Below are 16,612 nucleotides of genomic sequence, written 5' to 3' on the forward strand. Positions count from 1 at the left end.
ACATCTCTCACTTCAACCACAAACAGCAAGAGTGTGCAAAATGATTTATCTAAGTGTTTGATTGGAATTTTGTAAAAACAAAAAATCTGTGAGTTTACAACACAGTAAGATAGTCGCTCTAAAAATATCTAGTTAAGTCTTTAGAATTTAGGCCTAAGGATACAGACTCCAGTCAGTTTTCTGAACCTGTGAAAGTTCCAATTTCTCTTGATAATTCTTTATTTTTTTTTTTTTTTTTTTTTTTGATAATACATTCCATTTTTTGTATCCAGATTTTTGTTCAGTTTTGTTTTTCACTTTAGGACAGTTTACAACTGAGTGGAGTGGAGAGCTAAATAATGAAAGACACTCAGGTCCCACCATATTTAGCAAGCTAGGTTTATCTCTTACAATTGTACTCTTTTCTCAGCAACAACAAATTCAACATTAAACCAAGAAAGAATAAAAATAAGAAAACACAAACGAACACAAAAGTTAAAACAACTACTACAGTATTAAAAAAAGCTGAAAATGAAAAAAAAATTATTTCACTTTATTTTACTTGTAAACATCTTATAATGCACAATGAAGGGGAGTAAATATTTATCACAGCTTAGTTTTAGCATTTTTGGTGAAGGGTACAGATGTGCTGATTTCTAAGGAAAAATCAGAACACACTGAGCGATATATGTGACAACAAAATCTATCATGAGATTCAGTGCATTTATGAGTTTAGAAATAATGAATATAAACCTCACTTTTATTTTTTACTGAGGCAGAAGCCATCTACTGACATTAGTAGGAATTATGCCTACACAGAATGAGCTGGATGGATAGGTTCACAATTCTGCAAAGGGATTAAAATTCATTTCTGTGCACCAGTAATGCTAGGACATTTTAGTTTATGTGCAGCTGTATTTGGAGCATATGTAAACTCTAGCAACAAACTTGTTTGCTATAAATACACTTCCATTTTACATGCTCTTCTCCCATTTGGTATATATGACTTTAGAGTCATTTTCAGACACACTAGATAAATCAGAATAAAAGAATCCTAATTTTTTTACACAGTCTTTTCTGTAAAGTTGATATTTTTGTGTTCTCATTCACTTTTTGGCTTTTTTTTTTATTATTTAATTCCACTACTTTAGTGTAGCAAATTCATGTGTCTGCATGATGAAATGTCTGTGAAGAAAAACTTGAGTTCTTTAATGTCAATTAATATGGTCTCTATAAACTGATATTATTTAACCATTAAAATGTAATATCTGGCTGATACACCACAAAATATAGAAATTGAAAACATGCACTGCATTATGTACCTGCTCATTTATTTCTTTTTAGTTTTTAAAATTAAAAGTAGGCAAGGGTTTAAAAATATATAATCATGCTTGGGACTATGGTCAATCTATTTTGACATTTGAAGTTGGTATTAAAGCTAGTTTTGCTTTGCAAATTCCCAAGCAAATTTTATTTCTATTAAAGTGAAATCCACCTAGAAACGAGAAAAAATAGGTCTATTGTCATTCTAAGAGGGATATTAAAATCATTTAATAATAAAAAAATCCTTTTATACTTTTGAAGGCTGTGTAACCTGTCCTTACTTCTTAGGGAATTTGAAAATGACAGGCACACCTTGTTGAATGAATTTAAGAGTTAAGAATAACAGAAAGTACTAAGTCTTAGCTTCAGTTCTGTTTAAGGCACCATGTAATAGCCGAGGTACAATGATCCCTGATGTACATTCTTAAATGGCAATGGTCCATCTAGCCACCTATTCAAATTCTACACAATTGGGAATAAGTACAAGTGAGGTGTGCCAGTTACACTGCCTTGTCTAATTTTTGTAAAAATTTAAATCCACTTTAACAACAAGGAAATGTTTTTGAAAGGAAAATGATGCAGGTTGCTACATTCCTTGCATTCTATAAATCATCTTTTCTAAGAGCAGCAGATTGAACCACTAGTAGGAAAAGACCTGGAATAGAAGAAAGTCATCCAAATGGAATGTTTTCCTGTATGTCCAGTTCAGCATAAGTAGCACATACACTTAAAATTAACAATAATCAAGTCACTTCCATTTTAGCTTCAGTTTCTAACAACTACAGTGCCACTGAACAATCAAAAGCATCTGTTCAGTGGCCTCACATATAATAGAATCAGTAGTCTTCAAAACAGAGGAACTGGTATGCAAATAATATCTGAAACTGTTGATTTCAAATGAAGCTTGCATTGTTTACATCATGTTCAGATAATTAGGTACATTTATGCCATACAGATTACCACATTCTAATACAATTCCATCATTTAAGCAGCTTCTTCCTCACAGGAAGAAACTAGGAGATCTTCTCAACCCTCCAGCATTATTACAAAAAAATCCCCCTGAATACTCACAATTTTATCAAAATAGTGTCTTCTCGTAGTACGATGAAAAGCACCTTTAATAACAAATTTGATACATCTGCTGTCAAATAAGTATGCCTCCAGTGTAAATCAAAGAAAATAGTTCTTTTGATATTTCACAGAAGTGCATCTAATTAAAAACCTATCTATATGAAATCAGCATAATAACTAATAATTAACATTAAAATATTTTTAAAACTATGAAAAAATTAAATTATTATAAGAGGACAAAACATTAACATTAAACTTCTTGCAAAAATCTTCCTTGCATTTGATACAAAGAAACCTCTTCATATTGAGTGGTCAGTGTGAAATGATTTCGTTTACAAAAATTTCTCTGTTTCTAAGCAGACCTGGCAAAACACGTACACCCATTCCATTTAACAACTCCAACAAAATAATGATCAGAACAGTTACATTTGACAACAGTCACCCTTCGGACTTACTCTCTTATTTTTTTTTTTCTTTTTCATGTTAAAACTAAACAGCTAATGCCATGGGGTGTGTGTCGGAGGCCAGGGGAGGTTTCACATTAGACTGCAGTGTATGTGTTTCCAGTGGCACTGCACTGTCTGATAGTCTGAGTGGTTGCAACGATGTGCTCGTTGTGGATTGGGTTCAGGAGGTTCTGCTGGACTCCACTCTCCAGCACTGGCTGCATGCAGCCCACCTGGAAGGCCTGGTTCAGCTCAGTTTTCTCCCTCTTAGCTTGTGGCTCTCCACTTTCATCCAGCTCTTCATCTATTTCACTTTCAACTTCGCTGCCCTCATCTGCACAAACAAACCAGCATGTAACTACCACAAAGAGAGAAGCTTCTAATGCAAGGCTCTTTATTTTTTAAGCAACAGTTGAAATACAGGAGAGCAATCTGATAAAGCACAAAATGAAAATTAAAATTTTAATAGAAAAAAGTCAACTGTTATCTCAAATAGATAAACAGATTCAGGTTTGATCACTTGAGGTACACACTTTTGATGTGGAAAAAACAACTGCAGTCTCAAAAGGTGTAACAAACAATGTTAACTTCATGTTGGAAAACACCTCATTTCCTAAATATGATGAACAAGAGTTGTTACTTTTAGATACAGATAGGGAAACTGAGGTGAGGAGAGTTGTGGTCACTCGACCCCAAATTTTGACAAACATTCTTGTACTCACTAGTTGAGTGTTCTGAGGTCACCCCAAATCATTCAAATAGTCAATATAAGAATGCATGTCAAAAGAGGGCATGAAGAGAATGTAAGAAATTAACTTCTCCCTGACTGCTTGTGTACAATTCTGCTTCTTGACTTAGCAAAACATTCACTACAGTGAAATATCCATACTTTGTCTTTCTTTCCACACCTCTTACCCTCCTCCACTCTATTAGATATAACAAAATTTGCATAAAAATTGGAATATTTCTTTGTGACATTAATAAGCATCTTTAAAATATTCTTGTTGTGAAACAAACCTACAATATTTCAGTCATTGTTACATGTGGCCTATTACATACACAGCTATTGTATTGTATCAATGCCTCCATACAGCACATACATGTACTTCAAAGGATGATACAGGTATAAATTCTGTTTGACTGTGTTTTTAAAACACAAGGATTTATTTTGCTCAGAGACACATTAGCTCTACACAGAATTATACCCTGGAGATACTAAAATGCTTACCTTTATCCATATTTCCAGGGGACACAGCATTTAAATCACCAAACTGTAAAATAAACAATAAAAAAATGGATACAGTCTTAAGCAAATGTTGACTTAGAATATCTGTGATGTAGGAGATATGTGCTCCACTGGTTTTATGGTTGCATCCATTCAAATGCATGATCTTAGCTGCATCCACAGGTGAGCAATTTCCCATTCCATTTCACTCTTGTGCTTATTAAGACAATTATCACTAAGTATACCCTCAAAAATTGGAATGGAGAAGTACAACCTTTTTTAAAGATTGCTTCGTCAGGGCCTTTGTTATTTGAAGTGAGCTATTTCCGTGTTTTATTGAGCCATAAATTGTATTGGGTATTCATTCTGAACTGCCAATATTATAACAAAAAACTCTCTTGAAAATTTCCCAGGCACCGTTTTAATTCTGCTGGAACAAAACTGAAGTGTGTCAGTGTTGTTAATCTACCTGTAAGGCAAATGAAAGGCACTGCTGAGGAAGGGTTTATAACCTGATAACTGATTTACATCAAAATCTAGGCCTTTTAACAGAAGCTGCATATAAGTTAGAAACCTTCTTCCCTCTCCTTCCTCCGTTTCTCTTGTGTGAAATTTGGAAGAGTAAAATGCTACCACTGGGTATCAATGAAAAACTCGTTGTTAAATAGATAAATTTCTAACCACAAATTATGATACCAGTCTTTTCCAGAAGAATTTTGCCAATACCTGTGTCCAAGGGTGGAAAAAGAGAAAGGGAGAAGTATGAGAGTGCTGTTCTCAGCTGCAGCCAGTTTATACTGTTTTACAGTGCTTGTTGGACTGTAATGTTCCTCATTTTATTTCAGCTATTGAATACACAGAAACATCAGAATTCATCCATTTCATGCATCACTTCTATTCTGCCCCTCACCTCCAAAAATTCTGCAATACTTACTTCCTCACAATATTTCCACCCTCAGTCTCATGAACTTTACAGAAGGCCCTATGCTACATTTATATCTAACATACAAAGTCTGCTGAGACAACACGAATGTAGTAACTGCATGCTTGTGTAGTGCTTTCTGCAAATGTAAGGCAAGAAATGTAAGAGCATGTGGTCTTTCTAATAAGTAGAAACATCAACTTTTCTGAAACATGTCATGAAACATGATATAAACTAATTTTGACAAAGCAAGCTGAGACATTTTCCAACTTCTCTTGAAAGTATATAATCTCTTTATAATATTTAATAAATCTATCAATATATCATGTGGAAAGAATGACAACTCCACTAGCAAAACTACCTGTTATTTATAGGTCACACAGAACATGACATGAGTGACTCGCAAGTGTAAAAATGTAACAAATCCGTTCTAGTAACGTTCTAGCGTATTTTCAAATATATCCATTATTCTTTGGGAACAGTTCACGCTTGCCTTACTGCCTCACTCAAAACAAAAGGTCAGATGAACTAATGAGAAGAAGAGGTATCTGCCTTGCAGATGCTACAGCTGAGTATAAAAAACCAGGTATGAATTGAGACTCTACATCTGCTTTTTAAACCAATAGTCTTTGAAACAACTGTATGAAAATGAAATGTGTTGCAAACCTCTATGTATGTCTGTGCTGGTATGTGAACAGGTCTGTAAAAGCCAAAATTCTGCATGTAAAGCAGCCTTCTTACGTCAAAGAGGGTATACAGTCTGTGTGGGAATTATGTGTGTAAACGCATGTAACCAGAACCATAGAATTGACATTTTCCTATTACTACACTCTTTTTTATTTTCACAGAAAATATTTGGGTCTCAAAAAGTGGAAAATGGTCATAGGTTAATCAACATTTTCCAAACTATGCACATGAATCTGTGTTCAGATCCGTAAATGAGCAACTTCATTTAGAAATAATTTATTTTACGAATTCAGTGTGATTTCAGTACTCTTATAATGAACCAGTGACACAAATTTGAAGCCACTGTATGTGTTTGTCCCTCAGTCTGCTGTAGTACTGCGGAACATCTTACCATTCTACACACACGCCTAAAAATGTGCAAAAACCACTTTCTCCAACTCACCACTGGATCTATCAATTTATTCTCTTACACTTAATCTTACCTCTCCCATAACTGCAATGGGTGTCTCTCCTGTTGCCTGAGCAACACGATGTTCCACCAGGTAAAACATGTACTCATCGTAAAGCAAGCGGATCAGGTGGAAGGAGCCAAAGCTAGCAGCACTGCGCAGGGTTAGATCCCGGATCACCATGGAACTGTTTGAAATTAAACATACAGACATGTGCAGGAATTGTATGTCACAGCCATTTTAATGTTTATCCATGTAGACAGACATTTCACCTCAAAACCAATATTCTCAAAAGCAACGTTTTCCTCAAATGTCTGATTTAAAGGGATGACCAGGAAAGAGCAATCCTTTGCTTCTCTCCTTTCTCTGAAGAAACACCACATAAGAAACAACCAGACTGGTTTGGTTTTGGTATTGACCTATGCATAACTATCATTAATCGAGCAAGTGTAAAACTTAATGTGAAAGAATTTTGTTGCAAACATAAACAACTAAAATGGTAAGAAAACAAGTTCGATTTTAAAGAAACTATGGCTTAAATAGTGTCTGTTGTGGCAATCTTTCCAGGGGAAAGCTTTTAATTGCCAGAACTTAAAAAGCTTTGAAACTTAAAATTCAAAACCAACAGACTTGTGTGTTCATACTATATCTTTGCATCTTCAACAAGCAGTTGCTCCAGTGAGGTTCAAAGAACAAGGTTTACTCTGGTAACTGTTTCAATGAGCAGCTACCATGGAATGCTTGTCTTAATGTTCTTTTTATATACTAAAAATAGCTTCTACCTTTCTTATCTAATAAACATTGATGCCACAATGTTTTAGTAAGTCATACTAAAAAACAGTGACTTAATAATTGCATAGTTTTTTAACTGAAACAATTCTTAATATGAACTCTGGACAAAACTACACCTGCATTCATTTTCAGATGGCCTTTAAAAAAATAAACAAGGGTAATTTAATTCCCTGTTCATTTGCTGATAGCCCTGAGTTCAAGGTTAATATAAAACCCCGATGTTTTTCATGGTGTACCAAGCCACTGTTTGATATTAGATTTGTCAGCTTCAGCAGAGCACACAATTCAGCCATCAACAGGACAGTCAGAATGTTTTAAAATCTATTAAACACTACCTGTAGAAAGACCATTTTAACAGGAATTGCCGTGCTGCTTTGGGAAAGCTGGGTCTTCCTTCGTAGGGTTTCAATGCTTGCATCATCACGTTATCAAGCCAGGCAGCCCACTGCTCCAGAGTGCTCTGCTGTTGAAGAGTCATCTTGAAATCTGTCTCGAGTCTCTGAACCATGTTGTCATCACACTGGCACACCCAGGAAGCCTGCTCCTGTTACAGCACACGGCAGCTCTTGAATTGGCAATGCATGAGCCAAAGCACAGTGTAATTGTACCTCAAAGGTTAAACTGCTCAGTGGGTGGAAGAGACTGGACCCACGTACTAGACAAACTGAGAAGTGGTTTTTATTTTCTTTCTGTTGTGATTTTGTTGAAAGCAAATAGGTGGGAAAAGCACAGGATAAAAGAACGGACATCAAGTTAAGAAATTAGAACAAACAACAGAAGTTTCCTGTTTCCCACATTCATTTGTGAAGAAAGGCAAAAGGCTTCTACTTCTGTAATTTGTCTACTGAAATACTTATATCTTGTAATTTTTGTCTGGGATTTCAGGCAGGGCAGGCAGGAAGAAGAGTCAAATGCAGGGGACTACAGTAATAAAAGATGAAGTGAGAAATCAAGTGCAACATTCCTTTTGTTCTGAAGAAGTTAAGCTTAAAGATCAATCCCGTTACATCGTCTTATAAAAGAAACTTTGTATGCAAACAAGGATTGTTTGCTGCCTCTAGACATTAACAGATTACACATGACTTAAAGACAACATAAGCTGCACCCAAGTGGAGAAACACACTATGCATACAGTAATCAGCAATTCAGTCAGTGTTACCAGGTTTAAATAAAGCTAACTGTTCAATTCAGAAAATGAGAAAAAAAATGACAGCTCACTAACTGAAGCCATTTCCATTTAAACTCTCGTTGTCATGTGCCAAATTAACATCTCATTCACAGACTCTGTATCCATATCAACGTATTACTGTACTTAATATATTATATCTTTGGTCAGGAACTCTTGACTAGATTTCTGTGAAGTGTGTTAACATTTACATTAAACAGTCATTCACAACAAAGAGAAACAGAACTAACAGGAATCTGAAACCTTTCACTTTACTGGCCAAAAGAACAAAAGTATTTTTCCTCAGACAAGCAAAAACCTGTAGAGAAATCAAGCTTAGTAAAAACATGAATTTATGCTCTATATGTTCTAACCATACTAATCTAATTCATTATTCAGGAGATCTTGTAAATTTAGGTAGTGGCACATAGAAAAAACCATAATAATGTATGGGGTTTTAAATGATGGAGAGAGTCTCTACTGAAAATGCTATGCATGTAATACTTTTAAGAGACATTTAAGAAATCTAAAATATCACTTTTGCTATTAGTAAGACACGATTCGTGGTACCCATTCAAAGAAAGTATTTGCTCTACATTTGCATGAAAGTTGGAAGAATATGTGCATTTCAAGAGAGCAAATGGAAACAGATAATGGTTCTGAGCTCTTACCTTCCTAAAGAATATGCTGTCACATTTGGATTGAGTCACTACGTTTATGAATAAGCAAAATATTAGCACTTAACCTTCTTGATAGAACGACGCCTGACAATAACATTGAAAATCATAGAGGAAATAACATTTAAAAAGCCCTGATATTCAAAACTAAATTTTACCTGAACATTGGCAAAATCAACACGGTTGAGATCATTGAGCATCTGGTTGATTTGAGAAGTATTTTGAAGCACAGCACGAGCTGCTTGAGCCAGGTGATTAAGAGATGTGTATCTTCGCAGAGTCTGGGCAAAGGCACTTACAGCGGCAACCTGTGAAGACATTTGTTTATTTTTAAATATTGTACTCCATAGAGTAATTCTACAGATTGAGTCTTGACTTTCATTTTAATAGTGTATACTAATGGGTCCTCATATTTGAATTATACCATGTAGCAGATCAAATAATATTATTTCCTCTCCCATTATCTGATGCTTGTTGCTAAACAAGAAATTTAGCATTACAGATAAAATGCTTCTCCTTTTAGATGCTGTTGCCCCCCCCACTGCAAGAATAGTGCTTCAAATTTCATCTACCTTGGTTTGTATCATCCTCTGTGGAATATTGTTCATGGCATTTGAAAGCCAACCTTCAAGGCTTTTTGCAAAATTGCGAATGGCTTGGGTCAAGGCACCTGTGCATTGGAGAACAAAAATAGAATGAAAAGAAAGCAGTGCACCTCTCTGGAAATGCTTTGCATCCCCAGAACTCTTGTACTCAACTTTCAGGTCTGCTGCATTTACTTGCTAGACAAGTCTAGTCTAGGTTCAAAATGACTAACTGAGATAAAGATGACACAATAATGATTTTATTTTTGGTTTAATAAGCAATTTTCCAAAGAGGTTTGTGACTTAGCAGTATTGTTTGGGGCACTCCTATACAAGAACAACACCAATTGCAGCAGTTATGATGGAATTTTCCATCAAAAACTTTCAGCTTTCCATTTTACCTCTTTTACCTCTAAGCACCTCTTTTAAAACACCCAAGTCTGGAGAAAAATCTGCTTATAGGAATACTGCAGTTTCCTCAAATAAATCCAAAGTAATCTTAAACTATGTCATAGTGCTGCTTAATTCAGTTTTAAAGAGTAAATTCCGTTCACATGCAGTGCTAAGGATTTCATCAGTAAGCAGGACACACGAGTGTGTTTCACTGACAGCAAGTGAAATTATTCCAATGACCAGAGTTTGATCTTACAAAGTATCTGAGTTAGCTGAGCCTTCTCATGTTATCAGGTTTTTCCTCCTTGAAGATTTACACATGAAGAACAAGCTTTTTTCTTCAACCCTGTCAATCCCCTAGCTCACCTGTGCTGCTTTGTAAATTATTTATGTGCACTTACTAATTGATTGTGAATTCATTCACATATTCTTACCTACCAGGCAAGATGGAACTAATAATGTAAATATTGTATGAATGATACTTAGACATGAAAGGAAAATATTCCTGCTTTGCCACTTCTAGTGTTCTCATTACTCTTTTTTACCCATGTGTGTTTATATATATCTCTTACAAAATTATTTGCATCACTGCAATGCTGATCTCCTTTAAAAATAAATATAGAAAAGCAGCTCAGGACTTAAGGAAGGCCTTTAACTAGAATGGAAAATGAACAAATAAAAGGACTAAGTTCTGAAGAAATAAAACAGCTAAGGTAGCTAATCAGGCATCAGTATTGTACAGAACCATCATGAATTTCTAATGAGCTTTGGACATATATTAAAAACAAAACTTTTCTCACAGCCTTAAGTATACATCTAGCGATTACCAAAACCACAAGTAACCATCCTTGAACTTTTAAGTTCATCTGAACCTTTTGAAAGAATCTTTCCATGATAAGCACAGTGCAAAGTAAATGGCCTAAACCATTAGGTGTTACTAGTCACACACTGAATGATGTGGCAATGGAGTTACTGAAAGTTTGATTTGCATAAGCACCTAAAAAGCTTGGCTTCTGAACCAAAACCCCTCTGATTTGTACAAAACTGAGCTTTACAGCGTTTCCAGTACTTTAATTTTTCCTCTGTCTGGAATTGTGCAATATGGTGTGTAAGTGTATTTTGCATAAATTCTCCACCTACCATGGAAACTAACTCACAAGCAAATTTGTTACTGTCCATTCTGCCATGTGTGAAGATGCAAGATGTCCATTCTACAACTTAATAGCTCCTGTCTATTGCCAAGGATGTTAGATAATTATGGTCTTCATTTCTGACTCCATTGGACAGCATTTCACTTTTTTTAGGAAAGCGAATTTTGTTGTTTTATACACAGCAATTCTTCACCCATTCTGTGGGTGTGAAATATTTCAGCTGACAAATTTAATACCAAAGTTCAAAATAAAACCATTTTTATCCTCAGTAGTTCTTTTTCTTTCTACTCCAGTAATATGTATCAACAATAGGACCTGTCTAAAAGACAAAACACTGAAGATCTAAATAAAAAAAATAACCTTGAAAAAGTTATGCTTTCTTCAAGCCCCTTTCAAATTAATATTTTCCCCTACTTTGAGCAGCAGCTGCTGCTATCTTCCCATTTATTAAAAAAAATCATGAACATGCCTATAATGAAACATTTAATCCCAGCTCCTCTACAGAGTCCAAACTTTCCTATAAACTGCTCTTTTCCCACACAGGATGATGAATTTGTCTGCTTCTCCCAGCTGCATTTTTGTTACATTCAACCTTAAGCCATTATCTCGGTCTCCTGTAATGACTGGAGATGATTTCAAAAACAGGAGTTTAAAAAAAATCATAAAATTTTAACCATTCAACAATGAAGAAGAAATTTGGATGGCCCATCTTTAAAGGGAAACAGCTGAAAAAAGCCATTTAGCTGGCTGGTCCTAAAGGACAAAGTAAGAAAATAAGTTAGCTGTCTTCCAAAGGTAGCTCAGTGAGTGCAATTCTGAGCAGAAAACCATTTGGACATTCACAAAATGATGAATTTGTCCTGGGACCAGATGATGTGTTTGAATCCAGCAGTCTGATAACCATCCCCAGAAATGGAATGTCAAACACAGCAGGTATCAACTATTCAAATATGACTGGTAATTCCAGAAAGAAGGAAGTAGCATGAAAAGGACATGATGCATGTAGTTATTGATATTAATTGATTTTTCCCCATTTTCTTGAAATCCTGCATGGGCAATGCCCAATGCATCTTGTGAAGCAAGGCTGGAAGACAGCATGATGTGATTTAAACACCTCCCTAAGGTGCCAGGCTTTGAAGGAAAAGCAACTGAAAAGGAGAGGAGCAGGTCTGATGAAGAACTCAGTCTGCACTACATTTTTATTCAGAAATTAGCTTGCTTTTGCAAGTGAGAGTTTTCATTCAACCTATTAAATGTTATAATTAAATTTGTGGGGATTTTTATGATTACCTAATTGTTTGTGATGCATTATATTACTCTAAAGTCCTACCTAATGGTATTGTCCTTAGAGAAGTAAAACCTTAAATACAAACCAATGCAAAATAATTTACACAAGTAATAGTTGTCAATCATTGCATGTATTTGAGAAAACATTTTTTCTTTATTCTGCTATACAGATGCACAAATTATGTCAATTGCTACCAAGAACTTGCTCATTCCTGAAAAAAAAAGGTAAAATGGGCATTGTAAATGGCAAACCTATTGTATACTATTCCAGTTTCAATTTTTTTGGTATTATACATAATTTGCTAAAACCTGATTTTATTCCACTGGCAAGCAGGAAGTCAAGAAAATGTTTTTGCAAGGCACCAAATATTCTTATTGAGTGCTTATTACTGCTGGAGTCACTACAGCAGAGGAGGTGTTCACAGCATGAAGACATAGCTTTGTTACCTGCAAAACTACTTATGGCCCTAATTTAAAAAAAAATCCAACTTCCTAAAGTAAATACTATCTTTCTCATTGGAAGAAGATAACACATAGGAATTATGAGGGTTTTTGTGGGTTGCTAACATTTTTTTTATAATATTTAGGACAGTATATGTCAGACAACAAATAGTTCATGAAGGAGTTCAACTTTCTTCATGTAAATTTGTTTTCTACCAAAGGCAGCCATAAAAATACACTGCCAGAGCAATGACAGATTCTAGTAAAATTAAATTTGAAAAGAAAGCTCTGCTCCTGGTAATAGAGGTGTGAGTGGACAATCACTCACTATTTCATGCAGGATGTATGACAAGAAAACAGTAGATTGGAGTAATAAATTGGAATAGGAATTTTTCATTGCCTTGACAGTTATTAGAATTGATTTCAGCAGTCAGGGACAAAGGACCACCTCTCCAAACATGGAATCACAAAGACCACAGTTCTCTTCCAGACTAATCAAAGATTAATATGTGATGTTTGAACTGAAAATGACTGAATTAAGAGGAAGGATTGACTGACAATAGTGCACATTGCCACGGAGCCACAGGTCCTCTTTCCACCTGGCACCCTGGAGCCAGGGTAAAAGGAAAACATTTTTACCTGAAGATGTAACAGATATAGAGAAAGAAGTACATTTAATATGAACTTGTATCTTAAAAACTAGATCTACCAACTTTTAGAATTCAAGGCATTTCCCAGCACAACTCCTTACACAACAAGGAATTATAAGGATGAATTATAGACGGTATTTTGTAAATTTCAAACATTTTTCTTAAGCTGCCCTGTGAGGCACAAGTACATCTCCACCATACACACACTTGCAGAAAAATTATTACAAAATGTTTCAGGTGTTGAACTTACTAGGAATAGGTCTAAGGACGTCAGGAATGAGAATCTCCACCAAAGCCTGGTACATCACATGGTCACAGTTACACATCCATTTCAGAATAGACTCATTCTTGCACAGAGTAATCAGCTTTGCTTTAGGAAGTCGACTTTCTATTTCACTCAGATTGCTGGTGTTAAAAAGAATGTAGCAGATTAATAAATGAAAATGCATTTATGCGGCATGATTTAGCAGCTAACATGGCAGTGCTAGGTGAACAGTTGAATTTGACTTTTCTGACCTAAAGTTTCTATGATTCCGTGATTTACAGAAGGTAAAAACCTGCATGTTAAAATGTACTTTTTTATACAGGTCTCACAGATGTCTCAGCTGTACCCAGTATAACTTATTTACATGTTGTCTCACTTGGAAATGCATTTAAAAAAAAGTCTCCATAATTCTCCTACAGACTATAAAGAGTGTATACATATGAATGATCCTTTTGACTTAAAAGAAGTGGATTGAATGTTGGGAAGAGACACCTTCACTGTAGTTGTCCATGCAAAATACTCCCATGGATGACACAACTGTTTCAAGAGTGCCCTTTGGTATACATCCAGGCTATGCAAACAACTGACAGACAACATAAACTTAATTTGGAAAATAACAACAGGAGAAAAAATTATTAAGTTAAAACGGATATGATGTTTTTAATTTCACACTTAGGTTATCACGAGACACATTAAACAAAGAGAAACGTTTACTGACCTTGGCTCATTAACAGGAGTGCCATCAGGTGGAGCAGAAGGAGAATAGCGCCAGAAAGTTTGCCACAATTTCTCTATCAGGCTGAATTGAAGATTAACAACCACATCCAGTATTGCCTGAAAAAATAAAACGTGAGATCATACTGTCTTTTACCAGAATCCCTCCACTCCCAATTCCAACTAGATCTACAGCTCTTTTCCTTCATCACAGTGGAACCAAGGCAAAACATTCCTCCAGTTATAAATGGTGTCTGTTTGAACACCTTTGATATCCATGAATTATCCAGCACTATAAAGTGTTGTGCACAGAGACTTGCATAAGGCTTGCATGGAAGCCTCCAGGAACTATCATGGCCTATGTAAACATATCAGAGGAATTTAAGCACATAAAATATTTACTGCTACTGCAAATAAAAAAAGAAAACCTGACAGAGTGCTCCTTTTCATAATGCCTTATAAGTTACAAGCACCTTCAAAAATAATTTTAAAGGACATACTCAGTATCAAATGTGGTTTCAATGTCTCAATGTCTCTTCGCTATGAGAAAAAAGTTGCTGCTTTTAATGTGAAAGGAAATTAAATTATAATCTAATCTGATTCATATTTCCCATTAATTAAATCAAAGATCTGCATGCACAATCTAAAGTCTAACCTTCTGAAACAGCATTTCATTCTCAGTATCTATTACATATTACTCTTTCCCCTGTAAAGGGGATCCTCCAGAAAACTCTTTTTGCTATCCTTTTCAATGAGATCAGTAAAATATTGTGGGGAAAGTCACATGCCACTATCACAGCTGCAATGTATTTGGCACTATCCTCCAGGCCTCCAGGAAAACTCACGAACTTGCAAAAATAAATGGTTTATAGGAAATACCTCACAGTGCTCTCGATAAAGACTCTGTAGTGATTTGATGTCCTCAAAGGTTGTACCATCTGGCAGAGAAGATATTTCAACTTCTCCAAACTCTGGCAGTACTCGAGATGCATCTGTTGTCATGACAACACAATGACAGAGGTGCCAGTGACAGTATGGTTTAAAAAAAAAAAGGATATTATACAGAGAAATAAATAAACTCCAAAAGGTCATAATATTCGAAGAGGGAAGTATTTAATACCTGTTGTATGCCAAAATACTAAACACATGAATAATTTTTAGTAAAAAACAAATACACAATTAAACTTGAGTACATTAAAATACTATCATGTACATAGTATACTTATATAGAGAAGCTAACACATGCTTTTTCAGACTATTACAGGGTGCAAGAAAATATCTAGAGTCAGTGCAAGAGAGACTAATCCTTGAATATTTTTTTTTGTTGTTCAGCTGAAGTGTTTCTATGCAGGCAGGTGTGATGGGGCTGAATAAACTCAATATACATTTTTACTTGACATTTACTAGACTTTCAAGTAGAACCAACGTGTTCTTTAACTATTTGCCACAAATGTTTCCGAGACATAAGCTGGTAAGATAAAAACACTGAACTGAAGGGTACCTGAAAAAAAGATTCATAACAATTTAATGCTACCCTTATGCTCCAAGTGGTTTTAGTAAAAGCAAAATCAGGCTGAAGGATTGGGGGTTGGAAATCCTAACCACATAAGCCTACACTAATAGCACACTCTTATCAGCACAGCCAAGGACTCTTTTTACATAAACAATTAACTAAATTACAATTTGTTTCTATGACTGGAATACGTGCTTAACTGGGATCAACAAATCCACAATTTGGATAATTTTGAACATGACCTTTAGGGTTTTCAGTACTTGCCTCTTTCCACTTACAACACTAGAACAACCCTTTCAAAACAGCCAGGGGTGGTTAACCCACATGGCAGTGCAAGGCCATCCTCCTACCCAACCTTCATGAAATAAAATGCACTGTAGTGCACATGAAGGAAACAACTTTCATGGCAGGAATTTCAATAATTATGTAAAGCAACTTCACTTATGGAATATGAAGTATATCTCATCCTGTTTTTTGATTTTATACTTACAAGATGCATATTAAATATTACAAAAAGCTCATGTGTAATTTAGTTGTCTTTCTGTTCTGTTGAGAGTAAGGATTTTAGAGAGGGCATGATAACTTCAGAAGCAACTATTGTACTTGTGTGTAATGATATTGACTGTGATAACAAAGTTCATCTTACTTATTTATATAGCAGCATAAAACCTGCTTCCATACCTAGAAACTGTTGATGATGTTGACTTTGGGCAATTACAGTTTGCTCAACAGATGTGCCTGTCTGTTGACCACTTCCTGTGAAGCCATCTGCAACTCCATCCACTTTCTGCATAGGCTTATACCTACAGAAATATCAAGCACAAAATTGTCTTTTCTGTTTACTTCTTCATAAATGGAACACAGAGTTCGATTTTTCC

The 16,612-nt window shown here is 35.3% G+C and overlaps 1 protein-coding gene across 3 annotated transcripts in view; it reads right to left on the reverse strand.

Annotated features, from left to right (window-relative positions):
* Nucleotides 1-214: 214 nt before the first annotated feature.
* RFX3 (regulatory factor X3) overlaps nucleotides 215-16,612 on the reverse strand; it is a 105,038-nt gene continuing 88,640 nt past the window's right edge. For all 3 annotated transcript variants that reach the window (XM_063422485.1, XM_063422487.1, XM_063422484.1), the window contains 10 exons: nucleotides 16,416-16,537; nucleotides 15,101-15,213; nucleotides 14,226-14,341; nucleotides 13,493-13,647; nucleotides 9,309-9,406; nucleotides 8,895-9,044; nucleotides 7,230-7,438; nucleotides 6,136-6,289; nucleotides 4,048-4,090; nucleotides 215-3,153 (listed from right to left, as the gene is read on the reverse strand). In XM_063422485.1, coding sequence (XP_063278555.1) covers nucleotides 2,915-3,153; nucleotides 4,048-4,090; nucleotides 6,136-6,289; nucleotides 7,230-7,438; nucleotides 8,895-9,044; nucleotides 9,309-9,406; nucleotides 13,493-13,647; nucleotides 14,226-14,341; nucleotides 15,101-15,213; nucleotides 16,416-16,537 — 1,399 coding nt within the window. In that variant the 3' untranslated portion in view covers nucleotides 215-2,914. The remainder of the gene's footprint in view (nucleotides 3,154-4,047; nucleotides 4,091-6,135; nucleotides 6,290-7,229; nucleotides 7,439-8,894; nucleotides 9,045-9,308; nucleotides 9,407-13,492; nucleotides 13,648-14,225; nucleotides 14,342-15,100; nucleotides 15,214-16,415; nucleotides 16,538-16,612) is intronic.

Source organism: Prinia subflava, chromosome Z (assembly GCF_021018805.1).
Source record: "Prinia subflava isolate CZ2003 ecotype Zambia chromosome Z, Cam_Psub_1.2, whole genome shotgun sequence".
NCBI classification, from domain to species: domain Eukaryota; kingdom Metazoa; phylum Chordata; class Aves; order Passeriformes; family Cisticolidae; genus Prinia; species Prinia subflava.